The sequence below is a fragment of the Mustela putorius genome, unplaced genomic scaffold (assembly GCF_011764305.1).
Source record: "Mustela putorius furo isolate JIRA1106 unplaced genomic scaffold, ASM1176430v1.1 tig00003845_pilon_pilon_pilon, whole genome shotgun sequence".
In the NCBI taxonomy this organism is placed as follows: Eukaryota; Metazoa; Chordata; class Mammalia; order Carnivora; family Mustelidae; genus Mustela; species Mustela putorius.
This window is the reverse complement of record NW_025421998.1, coordinates 46,433,380-46,453,551: the sequence shown is the minus strand read 5'-3', so window position 1 is coordinate 46,453,551 and position 20,172 is coordinate 46,433,380. Positions and strand designations below refer to the sequence as shown.

The 20,172-nt window shown below is 36.9% G+C and overlaps 1 protein-coding gene across 9 annotated transcripts in view; it reads left to right on the top strand.

Annotated features, from left to right (window-relative positions):
- ETV1 (ETS variant transcription factor 1) overlaps positions 1 to 20,172 on the top strand; it is a 249,818-nt gene that overhangs the window by 155,544 nt on the left and 74,102 nt on the right. For 3 of the 9 annotated variants that reach the window (XM_013051699.2, XM_013051701.2, XM_045062743.1), the window contains 5 exons: positions 1,389 to 1,586; positions 1,724 to 1,855; positions 2,694 to 2,781; positions 4,170 to 4,217; positions 13,338 to 13,391. In XM_013051699.2, the coding sequence (XP_012907153.1) occupies positions 1,811 to 1,855; positions 2,694 to 2,781; positions 4,170 to 4,217; positions 13,338 to 13,391 (235 nt within the window). In that variant the 5' untranslated portion in view covers positions 1,389 to 1,586; positions 1,724 to 1,810. Of the gene's footprint in view, positions 1 to 609; positions 1,291 to 1,388; positions 1,587 to 1,723; positions 1,856 to 1,978; positions 2,055 to 2,090; positions 2,203 to 2,693; positions 2,782 to 4,169; positions 4,218 to 4,367; positions 4,737 to 13,337; positions 13,392 to 20,172 lie in introns of those variants that run through there. The other 6 variants (XM_004743412.3, XM_004743413.3, XM_013051702.2 and 3 more) reach the window with 6 other exon arrangements.

Below are 20,172 nucleotides of genomic sequence, written 5' to 3'. Positions count from 1 at the left end.
TGGTCTTCAGCTCTGAGCGCCATCAGGATCACAAGAGAATTTCAACACCACTAAGTGCCTGGTCCCATCCTCACGGCCTCCCATCTACTGTCGGGCCGAGGCTGCTTCCAAAGCGACTTTTTTTTTTACAGCTCCAAGCCTCATAGGTGCGTCAGGGCAAGTGGTTTCAGAGTTGCAGCCCACACTTTTTAACATCCCAATCATTGTCCTTGAAACTCGAGCCCCTTCACCGCTCGCCCCCAGCTCCGGGCTCTGGCGGTTTAAAAGCTGGAGAGGAAGTGAAAGCGTCAAGTACAGTAAGTGACACCCTCCACCTCCGTGTGTACATAACAAAAGCTCAGGAAATGTGCGGGTCCCTAGGATATCCGAGCCACCCCATTCCCCACCCCCCGGTCCTCCCCCCACCTCCACAGTGGGCTGGATGCATCTTGTCCCCGTGCACGTGTAGGATGATACATTTGCTTTTTATACTTTTCCTCACCTAGATTGGTCTGTGGTCCTGCTAAAATTCCCTCCCAACACAACCGCTCCTAACAAGCCATTCCTCAGTGCTTTCACTCATAGATTATTTTACTGTCCCATGAATGATAAGGTCTTGTTTTACTTGAGGGTGGCCGTTAAAAAGTGGCGCTGGGTGTTGAAAAACGGGCAAAGAATTTGGGCCAAAAGCTTAGTGGAAAAAGTCTAAGGACCGAGGTGGGCGCCTTATCAGGTTAAAAGTGTGTGTGTGGGGGGAGGTACGGTGCTGGAGATGTTGAGGGAGAGGATTCGGGGGAGTAAGGAGGCATGGGCTTGGTGGGTCGCACTTCAGAGTATATACCCGAACCGAACAAAAGTGACTGAGGCAATCAGCCCAATAGTGGACGAAACGCACCGGTAAGGAATACTAGCGACTCGATACACATGGCTTCAGAGTCCCTTCAGGGACAATAAGCAGCGCGTTAGGAAGGCAGTTGATTTCCTCCGTAGCGTTTGCAGGCTGTGGATACTGCGCAGCCCACGGAGCATCCGCTGGGAAGAGGGGCGCGAGAGATCCACGAGAAGGGGCAGCAAGCCGCCTGATTGACAGCTCGAAATCTGATCTTGTGAAAGAGACGCGGAGCCAATGGGAGGCAGCGATCCATCAGTTTGGATTGGAGGCCCCTGGAGGAGAAGTAGAGGAAAAACCACCGAATTGAGCTCTGTCAGAGGCGCTTTCGGCTTCCAAAGGGGAAGTGCTGGGCAATAATTAATGTTTTTATTAAATTTGGAGGGAATTTTTTGCAGCCGTTCGCCTAGCGTGGCCTTCAGGTGGGTCTTTCCAACAACTTTTTATGTCTCTCCAGATAATTGCATGGTTGTGGGTTGCAAAAACTATCCTTACGAAAGAGGTGTCTCCGTCTCTTTAGTCCCGTTAGGTGCAAAGCAAGTCTCGTTGATCGCCATTGCTAGTTTTGCACACGTTTGCGAATCAGAGCTGCCCGGGGTTACACCGACCGCGCAGGGAAACATCGAGAGTGTAAATAAATACATCGCCTCTTGTTCGGATTTTTGCTACTGCCGAAAATATGTAAATTGTGAACTCTCTTGGCTCTCTTTGGATCCAGGTGAAGGAGGCGGTGTAGGGAGGGTTATTTTTGTGAATGGGACTGTTGGAGGGTAATTAGCTATGCAAATTCAAGAGCTTCATTCATGACTTTTTTTTTTTTTTTTTAAGCCTAAAAGCCATCTTGTTCCCCTCTAGGTTGATAGAAGTCCAGATCCCGAGGAAATCTCCAGCTAAATGCTCAAAATATAAAACACTCAGCTGAGATTTGCGAAGAGAAGCAGAATGGATGGATTTTATGACCAGCAAGTGCCTTACATGGTCACCAATGTGAGTGATCAGTTCGAAAGTTGCTGTTTATAAACTTGACTCCAAGAGGGGGAGGGGGGAGGAGGGAGAGAATGAGAAGGGAGGGGGTAAGGGGGCTGGGATTGCAGATACTTTATCTGCTTTGTTGCCACTGTAGGGCGACTCTGCTTCTAGAAGCCCAATCTTCAAAATGAGCTTACCTTTCAGTGATTTGGATAAGGCATAGTTCTGTTTTTAAGACCCCCCCCCCTTTTTTTTTTTTTCTGATTAAAGTGCCCAAGATGAGTCGAAGAGGAGACGGAGGGCAGCAGCAGCTGCTGCACTCAAAGTTTTTGGCTGGGTTTGTCTGCCACATTGAAAAGAATGAAGTTGAGACAAATGCTGACACTTTTTGTTTACATGGGGTGTTTTTGTTTTTTTTTAATCGTCTCATTTTTTTCCTCAGGCTTTTTTTTTTTTTTTTTTAATTTCACCACTCTATTTTTATTTTTTGTTTTGGGGGGTGGTATGAGAGAGATAAAAATTCACGGTATTTTAGTCTAGCTTTGATCCAGCTAAAAACGACTTTAAGTGTGATTGCTTAATGTTGTTTTGATGCTGAGATGCCATGAATATATGACTGATAAGTAGTAGTGTGTTAGCTTGGCATTGGGAAGCAACTCTCCCTGGTTGCTGAATTCTCAGCCTAAGCTTTCACCGTCAAGTGAACGCTGAAAATGAGTATTAGAATGGATACTATGGACTTTTATTCTTTTATTTAGGGAAAGGATCCCGCAGACTTATATATGCATGTGTCTTTTGTGTGTGTGACTTCTGAGGTTTACATTTTTTTTAAAGGATTTTATCTTTCCCTTTGTAGAATCAGCGTGGGAGAAATTGTAACGAGAAACCAACAAATGTCAGGAAAAGAAAATTCATTAACAGAGATCTGGCTCATGATTCCGAAGGTGAGGTTTGATCTTTACCTATCCTCTCCATCCTCATCAAGGAGAGGAGCACTTCAGTCTTAGCTTAAAAATAAGAATCTTTCAAATCACTGCCTTTAACTGAGACTTTTACTTGGAGCAATTAACATAATGTGACAGTTTGCACTGGAGGATATTTTATGGCCCTGTCACAAACTAATGAAGGAAATAAAAACTTAACAGTGACATCCTTCTTTTAATCATTCTTTTGTGTTTAAGTACTCTTGTCCATATGGCACATAACTAATCCCATACACCAAGGTAACAATCTAAAAATATCCAACACCGTGGGGCAAAGTAAGCAGCTAGGTATACTACTTAATTTCTTCTTTCCACTTTATTAGAAGTTAAAAGCTGTATATCATTGTTTGATAGCCCATTCCCCTTACACTAAAACCATTTACTGTTAGCAAACTTTTCAGGGATGATTTTGATGACTACATGGTAAGGTCATAATATTTTGTTTATGGGCCTTCAAGTGTTCACTGAATCATAATTAAGGCCTAATTTATAATTAGTATACCTGTTTGGGAGATTAGGTTACAGATTTTTTTTTTTCTATGCACTGTTTGTTAGGAGGTCAATTTATTATAAATAAGTATTCCAACTATATGGGAGCATTCATAATGAATTTAATTACTTAGATTTAATGATCAAAGTTCAGTTTGGCATTTTGATTAGGCATGTTGAATTCTGAAACCTAACTCAAATTTTCAATACATATTGGATACCCTTTCCCTCCCATTATGACAGAATACACAGTTTTGGGCTTGATAATAAACAGGTGCTAGGGAATTATCTCACTTTGACTTTTGTAAATCTATTAATGTAGAAATTTTCCTCTAAGATCTTGTATTTAAAAGTTGTCCCTTTTAGTTTGGAGGCTTTGAAACTCAAAGCATACAGTGCTTTAAGAATTATACCATGTACTGTTCCCATCTTTTATATAAGGTTCAGAAGATAAAAAGAAAGTGATTGTCAGTCTTTCTACTCTTTCCTCTGCAAGAGTTGACTCTATTTAAGAAGGTTTTACACGATAGGCACACCTTCACCTGAGCCTTTTTGAATCCTAGTATATGTATATTTGATGTCCCTAATCTTATTTATTAAGTTATTTGTTAAAAGGGGGGGAAATATTGCCTTCATTATTTAATTCACTAAAAGAATTTCATAGAGAAGTATTGCTTAATAGCCATTAAAATGGCAGGATTACTGAGGTATTTAAGTCATGAATCCTATTTTCTTTTTATATTGACTTCTTTCTCCAAATTAAATTGATACTTAATACCAATTTCATGACACATGTTTCCATTTAATGGAGTCTAAAGGTTTTTCAAATCTTTTGTTTATGTCTCTGACTTGTTTTTTAGAACTCTTTCAAGATCTAAGTCAATTACAGGAAACATGGCTTGCAGAAGGTAAGGCAAAAAAATTGCTTTAAAAGGAGGGGAGAAGCAACTCTAGAAGGGGAAAAAAAAGTCCTGAACTTGCTGTCTTAATGTTCAGCCCAATTAATTGAGCTCTAAAAGAGCCACCTCATGTGTCATGCATACATTAGAGTCTCTGATGAGTTTGTCTTTGGGGAATCTGGGGCTGCACTACCCAGTGTCATCACAAATTACCAGGAGAAATTGCTTCCAGCTCACAATCACATCTGCTTTTGGCAAGAACTAATGCACCAAGACTTCAAGTTCTAAGCCTCTGTTCAGATTTTAATTGCAATTGATCAGGTTTATATTATTGTACCTCGAGAGACCTCCTAGAGCCAGAACCCGGCTTGCTGTTTCTTTTAGAGCAGCGCATATCATTATTTGGTGTTCTGGTGGAGGACTTTTCTGATGGCAGAAATTAGTTTCTCTGGGTTCATCAGGACGGGATGCTTCAAGATTTAAGTGCAAGTGTCTTCTTCCCACCTTGTTCACAACACAGAACGTTAGGTGTGTATCCAGTACTTAGGAAATCTATGGCTTTAAAAAAAATCTTTGGGGGATTTGAGAATTTAAAGAAATGTTTTTCTATTTGTTACTGTTATGTGATATTTGCTGAAACTGATTTTTGCTTTTGTGTCACTTTTATTAGGATTTATTTACTATAGCAAGGTGAAATGTAAAGGCATTACTCTTATTTTTAATTACTTTTTAGTAAAATTTTGTGTTGTAATCTATTGTTATCTTTTATTGGGTAAAACTTTATTTTATAGGAACAAATGAGATACTGCTTCAATACAGCTTAATACAACTTGAGAAATGACTAATGTTGAGGGACTTTTGTTGGTGTCCATACTTTGAGAGTTTCTCTTTTTGGATTTGTCATAAATGTGAAATATTAATTTTGTCCTATGATGTGTTTTATGGGAAACACAAAGAGAAAATTCCATCTATTTAAGCTTTGAGTATAATTTGTATTTCTCTCTGTTATCTGGCAAACATGCAATTTTTGGAACAGATTTTTAAGGTTGTTAAAAGAAGAGAGTCTCTTTTTAAATGGAACCCAAGTGTGGCTGTTGCTACTTGGAGCCAGACTGCAACGTTTTATCGGTGGTCTTGCTTGCAGTTCATCAAGTTGCTGTTAGCATGTAAAATAAGTTTCTTTGTTTTGCTGATATTCTAGTTCTCCAAAAAGCTTTTGCAGTCTGTATAGATCTTTTAAGTTAAATAGCTCTTCTAGTAGCCCTTTGAAAGGGTGGTTTCATTTGCATGTTCATAAAAGGTAAGTATTAATGACAGTTTTAGTTATATTTAAAGGTCATTTTGCTTGTCTCTGTAAATGAAACTTACTGCAATAGATTACTTACTCTTGCAACATAAACCATACAGTCAAACCTAACTTTTTCAAGAAAAATTTGCACAGAGGTTGTTGTGTTAACTTTGATCAGGTAGTTTTGCCAAGTTGGAGGTTGTGAGGACATTACATTTATGAGGAAACGTGTTCGCTTATCTAAAATAATTTGAAGTATCTATTTTAATTGTTCTCAAAGGTTTGTTGGTTCTTAGATGTTTAAGTCTCATTGATTCCAAGTCAGTGCGCTTGCTGGCAGATTTTGCCTGTGCATAGCAACTCTGTTTCTGGGATTTTAAAATGCGGATTCTGTGACAGACTCTTACCATTCTGTAATCAGTTTTAGTACAGTCTTTGACTTGTTTTATTTATTTGTCGCTCGGTAAGTGATTTGAATAACTTATCCAAGTTAATCTTTTAAAACTCTGCACTGAATATATTCTTACCCATGATTATTAGTATACCTGTAAATCAGATTTGAAGACTTAACTTTATATAAAATAAACCTAAAAAATGACTGATGTATTTGGAGGAACATGGACCTTTACTTAGAAAATAATTCATAAGCTTAAATAAGTTAAGGAATTAATCCTTGGGGTGTTTTATTGAATACCCAGGTGGGCGACTGTTTACAAACTATGGATAAAACTGCATTTTACAATAATATAAACAGTTTTCTGATTAGTTTACATTAATTTATCCTATCATGATATAAGTAAAATATTATTAATAGGACTTTTAAAATCTAAGAATGGGCAGTTTTTTTTTTTTTTACTATTTGTTAATAGTTTGCATTTTTTATTTTTAAGCAATTCTGTATCATTATATTATTTGTTTTAGCATTTTAACTTATCTCATATCTTGAACTAAGAAGAGATCTTAAAATTATAGTGGGTTATAAGGACAACTAGAGTTGTCCTTCTGGACATGCAGAAATTAAAACATTGCCAAGTTGGCAGATGAGGGACTGTTTATATATTTCTTTTCGTAATGCTTGGTAGCCAAAAAAGTGACCATGGAATTTTAAGGCGTCTTGACCCTTTTAAAAAAGATCACTGGCAATTAACCAAGTTTCTCTCATGAGTTAGAATCCCACTGGGAAGTTAAAGAGGTCTAAAAATCTTATTAGACATTAGAGTCAGGTTGTGTCATATGAAAATCATGTTTTTAAAAAGTGTTCAAATCTATGAATACTTGGGAAATGATATATCCCAAGATGTTTGTTTTTTCCTGGAAGAATTTTTATAAATTAGATTCAAAGCACAACACATGGATTAGTCATACGTAAATTATTATGGATTATGAAATGGGTTTTACATCTAAAGACAAATTGGGGTAGATAAGGCAGGACTATTTGAGGGTGAGGGTTGGAGCCAGTATTTTCAATTTGCTAAAGTCCTGTAATTTGGGGGGATGCATGGAAGTATATTTTTTAATTTCTAAATGGAGATAAAAAATATGGTTGTAAAGGATATAACTTTGTAGTAGTATCACTTTTTAAGTACTAACACTGCAATTTAAATGTTTTTAACATATCTATCACACTTAAATACATTCACACCTCATCCTGAAGAAAATTGAAAAGATAATGTTTTCAGTGACCACAGTAGCACTTAAAAAGTGTCTATTTTAAGTTTTGCCATAGCTCCTTTATATTATAATTTTACTATGTACAATTCTTTATTGATTCTTTGTCTTTGGAGTTAGATTGCTACTGATGGAAAGGCAATTTCAATTATTTGATCCCATGAAATAATGAGTTCATACATCAATCCTTTCAGCATCACTGTAACGTCTTATTCTTAACAACCTGTTTTAAGTGCTGCTTTAGTAGACGGTGTCCTAGAAATTCATAGCCAAAATGGACCCTTTTGTGTGTGAGGGAGAGAAACAGAAGGATATAAAACTGAGTTTAAAAGTATTGCATTCTTCTCAAATTGCTTATGAGAGCTTACCTGCTAACACAGCTTGAAGAGAAATAATAAATTTCATATGTATGTAATATAAATGCATAGCAAGTTTTGAACATTGTTTTTGGTGTGGATCTAGGTGTTCTTGAGGTTTCCTTTCATCAGTGATATTAAGGGAAAGAGACAACAGTGATTCGCTGTCACAGGGTAGGATGTTTTTCAGTGATGTTATATAGTAAGTCAAGTTTCCTGCTGCCCCCATACTTGAGTCAGAGTTTTATCTCCAAGAACAATCTTTCTACACCAAAGGTTATTACTTCATGCAGATAAGGCTCTTTTTTTCTGTTGTTTTGTGTGACCTTCAAATAATAGGTTGGCTTAACAGTAGAGATGTCATTGTATCCTCTCTATTTACTTCAGTAGCTGATACTAAATTTATTCTTGTGAAGTTCCCTTCAATGATGTGTGCTGTTCGGTCTCGCTATCCATGTCCTCCACAATACACAGTAGTCCTAATGTGCTCATTTTTATTTTTCAAACAATTATACTGTTACTCGTTAAAATGGAACATAAATTGGATATGTGCTCATTAATTTTTTTTGATGTGATAACGGTAAGAGCTAAAGACTTTAAAAACTACATTATTTTATGTGTTTTACATGAGAAAGGAAATGAGAATTAAGCATTAAATTACAGAAGTCCATACTTTTTCTTAGTATTGAGCAAGAATCATTTAGCATGTAGGGGGGAGGGGCGCTACTATTCCTCTTTCTGTTGTACCAGGAAATACTCTAAAATATGAAAAGAAGACTTCTTATTTGGACTTGATTAAAAGATAGCGGGTAGAGTAAATGTATATTTTAAAACATTTATTGGAATTATATAAATGTCTTTTCATCGAGGATCTACTTGCAAAATTAAAAAAAAAAAGTTTGTTAAAAATAGAACTCGGATGTGATATAGCTTAGATATACTTTTTCCAGAGGGCCCTAATAAGTATTAATGAATGCTGCTTTTCTGGTTCAGTTACAAGAAATGGTCATTTCTTGAATCTCATAATATATCTTTATTTCCTTTCACGTGTATACAAAAGCTTGAAATTAAAATAAAAATAATAATAAAGTCAGACCTCCATAGTATTAGGAAATAGAAACACAGCTCTGAGGCTATACTTGGTTCCAAGTCGCTATAGGTCAGTGTAGAGTTAGGAATGGAAGCTGATCCGAGACTGAAGACAACTGAAACTTACTGTTTTCTTTCTTTTAGAGCATCAAGGATTAAAGATGTTTCTGTCCTGGGGAAATAGCCCCCCCTTTTTTCATATCTTTAAATACGTTTATACTACTGTATTAATTAATGCTTATACACTGGTACAATTATTTTTAAATTTAAAAGCGGATGTGGTATAAAACCAGGCTTAGTGGCTTCATGATTATTTTGTTCCATGGCCTGAAGCTTCAGTTCAGGATTAAATAGAATACCACCAAGCAAAGGTTGATTTTCCTGTTGTTTTACTTTTATTTAAAATAAAATGCAAGTTTATTCATAGAAACTCGTTGCTAATTCTTTGATTCAAAGTGAAATGCTACAAAGTTTAGCAATAATCTGTTATAATCTCAGGATAAAGAAAATCTGAATAACAGGCAAAGAAAAAACAAGACATTTCTTTAATGATTTTTTCCCTCCCCACCTCCCTCCACTCTTAGTCCCTTCCTTTCCTTTTTTCCTTCCTTTTTGGTTTTATAATGTATGTTTTTGTGAAAAGTTTCTCCATAATATCTCTGGTTATATATCTGTATATAGAGAGATAGGTAGATAGGGCTGTCTAACTATGTGTAGTATTAATTTTGTAAACTTGTCATTTATTTAAATGTATATGTTGAGGGATCTGAGCTGCATTTCAGACTGAGCAATAAAATTGGTGTGTTTATTGCAAGTTCAAGTTGACTTGCTTTAGTTCTCTGGAAGGGTGTGACATGAAAAGATTGCGGTTGGGCCACATGGCTCCTGCTGGACTGTGTTTTTGTGAATGGAGGCAGAACTCCAGTTCTGCCTGCTTGTCTGGAGGAATTGCTGAGGAGATCAGCTGTCTCATTCACAGGCAGAAAGAATGACTCATACATCTTCCGCCTTGTTTGGCTCCAGGTCATTGTTACAGTGGATAGAACTGGTTTTAATTAAATATTAACCCCTTTTATACTTGACATTTGTTCCCTTTGTAATTTTTCCACTTTTTTCCTGGCTTTAAAAGAGAACTCCACAGTCCCCTCGTTTGTAAGGAACGGGGAACTTTTTACTTGCCTGCAGCCAGCCTTGGACACACTTAAAACTCTCACCCTCTCTTAAGTAATTAGTGTTTCATATGAAAGTTTTAGCATAAAATAAAGGAACTCTATTTAAAAATTGCCCCCACCCCCGGAAATGTTCGTTAAGAAAGTATGCTGAAACTGAAAATGAGGGTTAGTGATTCTGTGGCATCCAGATCCTGATTAGTATTTTCATGAGCTTGTTTCTTGTAATATGGATTGTTATGCACTAAAAGAGAGAGAGAGAAAAAAACCCAACAAAACGAAACACAACACAACAACTCTGGATCATAATCTAGGTAAAGCAAAGAGCGGAGAGGGCAGATACTACCCTTTCAAAGCTCGAGTCCCGAGACTTGATGGCAACTTGTCTGTTTCTGTGCAGTGAACTGATAGGGCCGGTCCAGCTCTTACCAATAAAAGCCACATGCTTCATCTTCCTGAAAGCCTTTTATTGGTCTTCGGTCTGTACTTTCCCCCGTGTCCTTTCTTACTCTTCCCCTTCCTCTTTAATTACATAGTCTGGGGAAGCATTTTCATTCCCCAAAGGTGATTATTCCAAGCCTCGTTTATAATAGATAGCAGTGAAAATAGTGCTTTCTAAAGGTTGGCCTCTATGGTTAATTTTCCACTTTGGAGTTGGTATGGCTTGCCACAAATTTTCAGGCGGCTGTAGTTTGCTACTTCACAGAATTCCTGTGAACTGAGGAGAAAAGGAAACGTATGATATGAGTGTGGCAATACTTTGTCATATTTTCCCTGCCCAGATCCAACGTGTGTTTTTTGTTAACTGCTTTCCTTTTACTCGAACTTGAAATTAGAAGTGTACTTAAGCCTTTGTCTATTTAAGTAGCATGCTGCTTCATTGGGTCTATTCCGTTTTTTCAGATTAGCTTCTGTGAAAATGTGAGTCATATGTTTTTTGTTAAAATGCTGTAATATGTTCAGGCATAAGTGTGAAGTATTTATTCAGTATGTTAAGGAGTTAGAACAGAAATAGCAATTCTTACAGCAATTCTTATTCTTTTTACAAATTGTTATGGACCTCTTTTCTTTATGTTTGTGAGGTATAACTTCCAGCTTCTTCTAAAATTTGGCTCCCCCTATGCTTATCCCAACACATACCACATATCCATCAGTGATTTTTATGTCTTTCTTGCAGTCAAACATATCACAGAGTTGCAATTTTGTCTTATGATAGTAAGGAAAAAATAATGTCTGGCCTTTAGGACGCTCATACCAGCACATTTAGTTACAAATATATTTTTGTTACTCAGCAGCTATTTTTAACTATTCCTGTAAAGGGATATTACATTTTGATTAGATTCTTGTAAATGTTGGCTTTTTAAAAGTGTAGTAATTGCTGTGGTTGATAATTTTGCATCTCAATAGTTATGTCTGTTTAGCTGTTAATTTAGAAGGAAAACCAAAACATGTGGGTATGATGGAAAAAATGTGTAGGATTTCTGTCTACCTGCTGTTATTTATTAAATAGATATTGAAAACATTTTTGTATTTTTTTGCTGTGAAGACTTATTTTAAAGGATGTTTCTCCACTTAGATGAATCTGTGGAAAAAATGAGCTTGCTGTACTGTCAAAAATGTTTATAGTTAAGAGAATACTAATGTACACATTTACCTGTTATTTTTATCCCTTTCTGATATAATTCAGGAGAATTGAAGATTTTAACCTTGCATTGTAATGACTGAAGTAGTTTTGTGTGTATGAATTGAAAGAAATGGGTGGGAGGTGAAGGTTCGGAAAAAATAAGTAACATTTAGGATATAATTTAATTATAACAGGAAACCCATATTACCACTATTAAACTGATGAATAAAATACAGTTCAAATAGGTTAACATAGTGTACACACTTTACACCGATAGGAAGTCATAAAACCATGACTTGAAGTTTCCATGGCTTTCGTTATCCACGGTAGCAGACAGAAGTAAAATATGAAGAGGGAAAAAAATCTCTTCTTCCATTATGTGCTGATCATTTATAACTTGGAAGAAAGTTCCTAATTTTTTTGGTGACAGAGGATGGAATTTGTCTTTAATAAGCTGATGTGTTGGTGTACAGAGAATGTTAGGAAATAATTTAATGTCAGACTGTATGTATTTTAATAATTGGCGAGATTATCATTGGTTCTGCTCTTCATAACATGAGATTAGTTTTATTCAGCCAAGTATTTCTACTTTTATTTTATTATTATTTTTTTGAATTTCTGCTTTTAAAAATGTGATTAAATAAGCTGGTACTAAAGAATAATCTTATCTATGTTGTATTTCTTTTTTATATACATTTTTAAATGTAGAATTTCTTTTTAAAGAGAATTTTTTTAACTCATTCACCTACCAACCTGTAACTTTTTCCACAAAGAACGATTATGTTCATAAACATTCCCCATTCACAGCAGGCTCTTTTTAAAAAATTAATTGACATCTATTTTAATATGACTTGACTGGATGAAACATTTCAGTATTAGATATTACGAGTAAAGTAATACTAGTATCTAGTAATACTAGTAATACTCGTAATCAGATCATAACCAAAGTTAAATAGGGTAACTCTTCTATTTTTACCAAATTAAAAGGAACTAACTTCTATTTTAGGTCATTTGTGTGTATGTGAGTGTGTATACTTGTGTGTGCATGTGAAAGCTTGTTTTTGTAATATCTTGTCAATTTGGAATAGGTTATTTTGATGTCTGAATCAACTGTGACAAAATATTTTAGAAGTGGAAAAGTGTACTTGTGTTTTGATTACTGCCGAATGCATTAAGTCCTTGCTCTCCAGTAGTTTTTTCTTTACTAAAAATAGGGAAGTTATTTGACACAAAGATTGACAAAATAGTGATATTCTTTTCATGAGTGTTGTGTAGTTACCAGGAAAATATTTTGCATGAAACGATGGAATTTATTATTTATAATTTTATTGTTATGACATAATCACTAAAATATATTTTATTCTTCTGTATGACCAAAATCAGTGGATATGCTTTCACTAAAAAACTTTGTAGCATATCACAGCCAAATTTAGGTCAAACATTTTTAGTTATGGTCGTCTCATTTTCAATTGACTGAACATACTAGAGGCAGGCATTTCTGTCAAAGCAGAGGGATGTGTGTAACTGCACATCCTTTGAAAGAATGCTGTAGTTAGTATAGTGGCTGCTGCAGCACGAGCCCTGGGTGAATTGAAATACTTCTTACTCCATTCTTGCAAAGAAGCCCCGCAGCTAACAGAAACCCAGTAACTTCTAATATTTTGTATGTTTCTTTTATTTCCATCTGGCAGGTGATGTTCAGAAGGACCACGACTGCCACAATTACATTTCTGACACTTGTGTTTTCTAGTTGACATCAGTGGTTGCTTCTCTTTCCCCTCCCAAGTATTGCCCTCAATCCCATTTTAAATAGGAGCTCATTGGCAAATAATCATAGGTTTGATCTGAGCCGAAAAAGATCTTGCTTGACATTCCTTATGCCTTAGCACTTTCTCTCAATTTTTTTTTAATTTTTTTTTTTTTTTTTCCCTTCAGCTCAGGTACCTGACAATGATGAGCAGTTTGTGCCAGACTATCAGGCTGAAAGTTGTAAGTATAGTATGACTCATCTCTTGATTTTTTTCTTTCTTGTTTCCTTTTTTCATTCTTTCTCTTTGGTTGGTTTCTACCTCCAGTGTCCGTTCTCACATTATGTTGGTACCTTGTTAGCATATAGTCATGAGGTGATTCTGTCAGGTTGGGACACCAGCAGAATCCCTGTATGATCTGAGTGGAGCTCCAAATAGGAAAACTGTCTTTGATTAAAAGGTGGTCCGATTATCTATATTTGGTTAATACCTTTGGAGGAGAAATAGGGTATGATCCAATGAATGTGCAAGTGTTCACCTCCAGCTTTTCGCTGTTTGTGAGAAAAAGTCTGAATGCTGATGCGAGGAAGTCAGTAGTTAAGATCCATGTGAGGCTCTGTATTGAATGCTTATAAAAATTTGTTGGCTTGTATTATTTTACATTCATGAACTTTCACCTACTTTGATGTGATTTTTTAGCTTCATTTTCTGCCTCCTGGCTACAGTAACACAAACGGAAGGAGCCCGTGGCTTCTCTTAGGATCCCTTCAGTGTTTCTTTCCCTGAGCCTTGCTCCAGGGCCTCTCAGAGAATGCATGAGTGGTGATTCATGGGACAGTGGCCTCTCGGTAATCCCTGAGTGAGGATTATGCCTGTACAAAATGGCGGCCTCGGACTTTCCCTCCTCATGTTTATGCTCTGCTGGTCTACCAACTAACTGCAGCTGTTGACCTGACGTGTAAATATGAAAAAAAAAGGTTATCAATGCCATCTTGAAGAAAGTGACCTAATAACGTTTTCATTCTCTTAGTACCTTTTAGAGCTCTGATTTGATTCCCTTTTCCAGACCATTGACAGTTTCACAGGAGGCAGTATCAGCAGCAACTAGAGATGCTTACTGCCTTACAGCTTATCAAACCCATAATCTCACACTTAATCTCACACGTCTAATACCAATACCTATGCGACTTCGAGGAGCAGATGTCTGTGAGCAATGTTTTCCACTTTTATGTTTGGTATTTTTTATTTCCCAGGCATCAAGGGTTATAAGAAGTTACATCCAGATTCCCTCCTATGTTTTGCTTCAGCTTCATTAAAATTTTTTTGTTCCATTGTGGTAAAATATACATGACAGAAAATTTACCATTGTAACCATTTGTTAAGTGTGCGGTTCAGTGGCGCTCACACTGTTGTGTAAACATCGACACTGCCCACCTCCAGAACTTTCTCATCATCTCATTTTGACCTCTGTACTTATTAAAAAAAAAACTCCTCACTGTCCTACTGGTATCTGCTGTTCTGTCAGTTTGATTTTTGATCTAAGAAGAGAATTTTGTGTGCTCTTTGATGTCTGCATATAGTTATTATGCGATTTCAAGACACCTGTTCAGCAATGATACAGACCTTACGTAGAGACCCTTAGAAATTTCCAGAAAGATGACAGTGAAGGATGATGGCTAGGCAAGGCCTTCCTTTTTTTTTTTTTTAAAACGCGGAGAGGGAATGGTCACATTTCCAGAATTTCTCTTTCTGTGGGATTTTCTAAAAGCTAAACCTGTCATCTGAGTGGGAGAATTATTCTCATCGAGTCATTTTACATCTGAAGAAATTGGTAATGATTCCAATGGTATACCAAATGCCAGGGTAAAAATCACTACCAGAAAGAAATTTTTGTTCCTTTCCTTTTTTGACCTCTTTTCAGTTTTTCATATTCTTGACTCTTTTGTCTCCTTGAACTCTCCTCTTGGTCCACAGTGGGATGATTTTTCCCTTTCTTTTTTTAACTACTTTGATTCTTTCTTCTCCCTCCACTCATCTTCCTTCCCTCCTCTTTTCCTAGGGTTCTGTCCCCAAGCTTTGCTCTTATCTCACATGAGCCATCCCTGCATAATCCCACAGAACTATCTGTCATGGTGGAAATAATGGGTTTCTGACCATTCGGTGTAGTAGCCACTAACCACATTGCTCACTGAGCACAGGAACTGTGGTTGATGGGACCAAAGAGATGAATTTTTGTTTTATTCAATTTCTATGATCTTAAATTTAAAGAGGGGCTATTGGTTGCTGTCGTGGTCAGCACACTTCTGTATAGTGATGTCTCTTATATTGTTATTTCTGTCTGGGTGTCCGCCTGCCCCTATCTGTTGGGCGTCTTCCCCTGATCTACCATGTGGTCCTTGTGCCAAGACAGAAAAGCCCAATACCTCAGGACTCAACCCTCAGCCCTCAGGTAACCATCAGCATAAAACAGTCTTACACATGATGCTCCGTGGACAGTTCCCACGCAGCTAGGCCAATGTGGAATTTATTACTATTTTTTTTTTCCTGATCAGTGTCTCTTTTGCACTTCTCTTGCCTTTCCAAGTTGATGCATCATGTAGGCTAAAAATCCTTTATCTGTACTTCTTCCCAGTTCTTTACCAGAGACCTCCACTTGCTTACCAAGTTGTTAATTCTACCTTTTAAAAATAACTTAATTTTGTGGTCTCTACTTATCTGTGTTTGACTGAATTCACAGCCACGTCTGCCTTGACTGATCTTGTGAGTAAGCCTCTTGCTTTTGCAGTCTTATGTTCTCCCAACCATTCCCCGAGATGGCATTAATGCACAGCTGTCTGTCCTTGCTAATTTTCTCCTTAAACTTCCTTCAGAACAAAGTCCCTCAGAGCATCACGCTACCATCTGGGCCTTGACTTGGTGTTTCAGTTTTCACTCTTGCGTTCCCAGTGCCCGGTTCCTCCCTGTCCTCTGACCTGGAGCCCTTACCATGTTTCCGTTCTTCAAACGATGCAGCCGTTTTAGGTCTCTCCACCTAAATGAACCCGTCGTTGATTTTGCTTTGTAAACTTCTCCTTGTGCTTTGTGGCCTTGGTAGAGCTCCTACTGCAGATCTAGCTTAGACTTCACCACATTGAAGTCTTCCTTTTTTCTTTTTCAAAAAATTTTATCCATTTATTTATTTATTTATTCATCTATTTATTTATTTATTAAAAAGATTATATTTATTTATTTGACAGAGAGAGATCACAAGTAGGCAGAGAGGCAGGCAGAGATAGAAGGGGAAGCAGACTCCCGGCTGAGCAGAGAGCCCGATGTGGGACTCGATCCCAGGATCCTGAGATCATGACCTGAGCTGAAGGTAGAGGCTTTAACCCACTGATCCACCCAGGTGCCCCATTGAAGTCTTTCTTGACCTTTTCTTACCACCCTTACCTGCAGAGTTAGGCTCTAGAGTATCTCGGGCCTTGTGCTTACTGTAACACTTTACATACATGCATTTCTTCAGTAAGACTGTAAATCTCTGGGGGATTAGGAGCACGTCCTGCCGAGCATGTTATAGAAGCATAGTAAGTAAAATTGGGATCCCAGAAATGTGATCAGCTTCTTAGGGCTCTTTTACTCCTAAGTGTTTTCAAAGCCCTAATTCTCTTCTTAAGGTGGAAAATATATGATCATGCCTTAACACACTAGATGTAGTCTCATTCTGGATAAACATGCTAAAACCATGAACATTTAACCAAATGTTTTCAGAATGCTGAGGTTTTTCTTCAGTAGTGAATATTTGCAGTTTAACAAATATGACTCCGGGATTGGTGAATAAAACACCTAATCTTAAAGGAAACCTCCAAACAAAGGTAAAAACAAATCTGAAATAGTCTAGTAAAAAGAAAATGGAGGTGTGGTTTATTTCACGTTACCACTGACATAAAGGACTATTGTTCGAAGATGGTGAACAGCTAGTTTCAGTGTTCATTGAGAACAGCACAAAGGGAGATGATGCAAAAAAGAGAAATAGAGTATATGGATTAAATTCTGAGGATTTCAGGATGGAGGAGGTTATCAAATATTAGAACTGAAAGTGTAGATTGTCTGCTGGATGCCTTTTACAAATGTTTGATTCTTCTCTGGGAATGCTTCGTGGAGCAGAGGGATCTCCTCTCCAGGAATAGAGAGAAGCCCAGCCCCCTGTGTGGTCCCGCTACAGATTCTATGGGGCTGGTTTTTCAAACACAAACAAGCAGATTTCCTGACATCCCTCAATCAAATAAAATGCCTCTCATTTTATTGCTTTAGTCCTTCGGTAAATGTGAGTTAGGAGAATGAACTGTCAAAGTCCGTTCCATCCTGGATTATGGATCATACATTTGACTGTCTTAAGGTAAATCTATGCAGAAGAGGAGAGAACGGAGCCTTTAAAATTGTGAGAAATGAGATTAAACCATAGCACTTGAGGATTCTCTAAAAATCTTCCCAAACATTCTTTATTTTTATTTACACAATATGTCAACTGGAAATCTGGAATCTAAAGACCTGTAGCTTGCTGCTGACCCTTGAGGGGTGCTGACTTTTGAAGCACCTATATAGGGGCATTGGAGGCAGATGAAAACAAACCAAAAACTCCCTACAAGCCCGTCTTAGGAAGTGAGTGGAGGCTAAGAGAAAAAGCTTACGTGGCTCTAATAAATTGTGTATTTCTTAGAAACAAACCTTTTCAGAACTCAGGACACTCTGCCGAAAAAAGCAGAATTACTTTAAGATAGCTTTTGTCCAGAGGAAGTAGAAATTGGTCTTTTCAGAAAAGAGAATTTAAATAAAGAGTATTTAAAACATAAATTAGCCTTATCTTTACAAAGTAGACACAAATTTATATATTAACTGAATTTTTGTAAATTATATGTTTATTAATAATCTTGTATTTTAAATCACATGCTTTAAATGTAGTTATAGCCCTCATCTTTTGAAATCTATTACCTCTCATTTTTTTCATTATGGTAATATGTTATCATTTTTCCAACTCGTTTGTTTCTGTTTGGTAACATGAGTTCTCATTGTTTTCTCTACAGTGATTCACAGGATAGATGATGTTCACTTTACCTTTTACCTCTTTCCAGAACATTGCCAGGGGTATAAACAGGGTTATGCAAAAATTCCCAGCAGGATAGGTCTTTGTAACTCTGTTCCTTTCTCTTGTACTCAAGAAAGAACAGTGGAATGCAGGTCAGTTAGAATAGTGTCATTAAGAGAATAACAATAACCTTGACTCTGATATGTTTATATAGCAGAAAGTAAACATTAAAAGTTTGCAAGTTTGTATACTTGAATTGAAATTCATAATACAGTACTAGTGACCCAACTGAAAAGAATCAGGGCAAACCGGTGTGTGGGATCTCAACTGTTAAAGCTCCTGTTACACAGGTTCAAGTAAATAAAAGTCATAGCGATGTTTCATTTTCTTAGGAATTAAAAAAAAATACATAGTAATACTCGGGTTCCTTTTACACTTACATTGGGAAGAGGTGGGGGGAACTTTAACAGATAATGATGACAGATTTGCTTTTTAAGACACTGAAGTCAGGGAAGTCTCTCTGCAGACCCTGACTAAATGATTTCTTTTATATTAACCTGTCCTTGTTGTGGATTGGGAAGTTCCATTGGTGCTTTGTGTTTCTTACTTCCCTGCTTTTCTACTAAGCCACCTTCTTGCATTGTGTTTTTTTCTACACACTTAGTGAGTACTGGATAAAAGTTGGCTTTTTATTATAAATTTTGAACTCTTTCTTGCTCCTGATTAAATTTTTGAATATGGCTGCCCAGGAAGTCTTTGTCTTTCCTTCTTAGAGCTTTTACCAGAAGGTGAGCATACATTCAAAGAAGAAGTCCATTTCTGGAATTTGAGAACATAAGTTTGTTACTGTGTTTTGTTTTCTTCAAAAAAAATAATAATCATAAAAGGGAGCACCTGGGTGGCTCAGTGGGTTAAAGCCTCTGCCTTCGGCTCAGGTCATGGTCCCAGGGTCTTGGGATCCAGCCCTGTGGGCAGGCGGGCTCTCTGCTCAGCAGGGAGCCTGCTTCCCTTCCTCTCTCTCTGCCTGATGCTCTGCCTACTTGCAATCTCTGTCTGTCAAATAAATGAATAAAATCTTAAAAAATATATATGAAAAAATAAAAAAATAAAAAAACATAAAAGGACACATGTTTAAACATGCCACTGTACAGACCACAACTATCCACTTACGGATGAATAACCTCGTGCCTTCCTCATCTTAAATGGTATCACTTGAGATCTAAGCTATAACCAGCTCTTGAAGGTTCTGTTTCTTTTGTGTTTGGTTTTTGTTGTTTCAGTTGTTTGGGGTTTATTTGTTTGTCTTAAGCTTTTTTTTAAAAAATATTTTATCAAAACGTTATTTTCCTCAGAGTGGGGGAAAAACACAAATAAGAGTGTTCAACCCAGCCCTATTCTCTACAGCGACCTTTTTTTTATTTTATTTTTAATGCCTTTCATTTGTCCCACATGCTAAATAATATCCTTACACTACAACTTCTTGATTTATCAGTCTTAGATTTTTGTCTGGCACCCCATTTAGGAAAATAAGCACTTGAGAAGTGTTTTAATTATTTTACTAAAAGTAATCAGCTATGTAATTCTACACGAGTCCAATAATCTTAATTCACTTTTGAATGTGAACAAGCATCATGTGGGAAGCTTGTTCAAATGCACCTTCATGTTCCTATCCTAGGAGAGTTGGACTTTCAGGTCTAAAATTGGGCCCTCAAATTTCTAATGAGCTGTTAGATGATTCTGATGCAGGCTTTCTATGCAACACAAAGTTAGATATGTTGCTTATCTTGTCATTTAATGATTTGTGGAACATTGACAGCGGTATCAGTCTTTTGCAAGTAAGTTGTAGGATGGACTCTCCTGTTCATACAGGTATACAATTCATTAAGTGATAGTGTTTTTTGAAAATTTTTATGGAAGTAATACACTGTCATTTTGTTATTTAAGTATACTAGGGAAT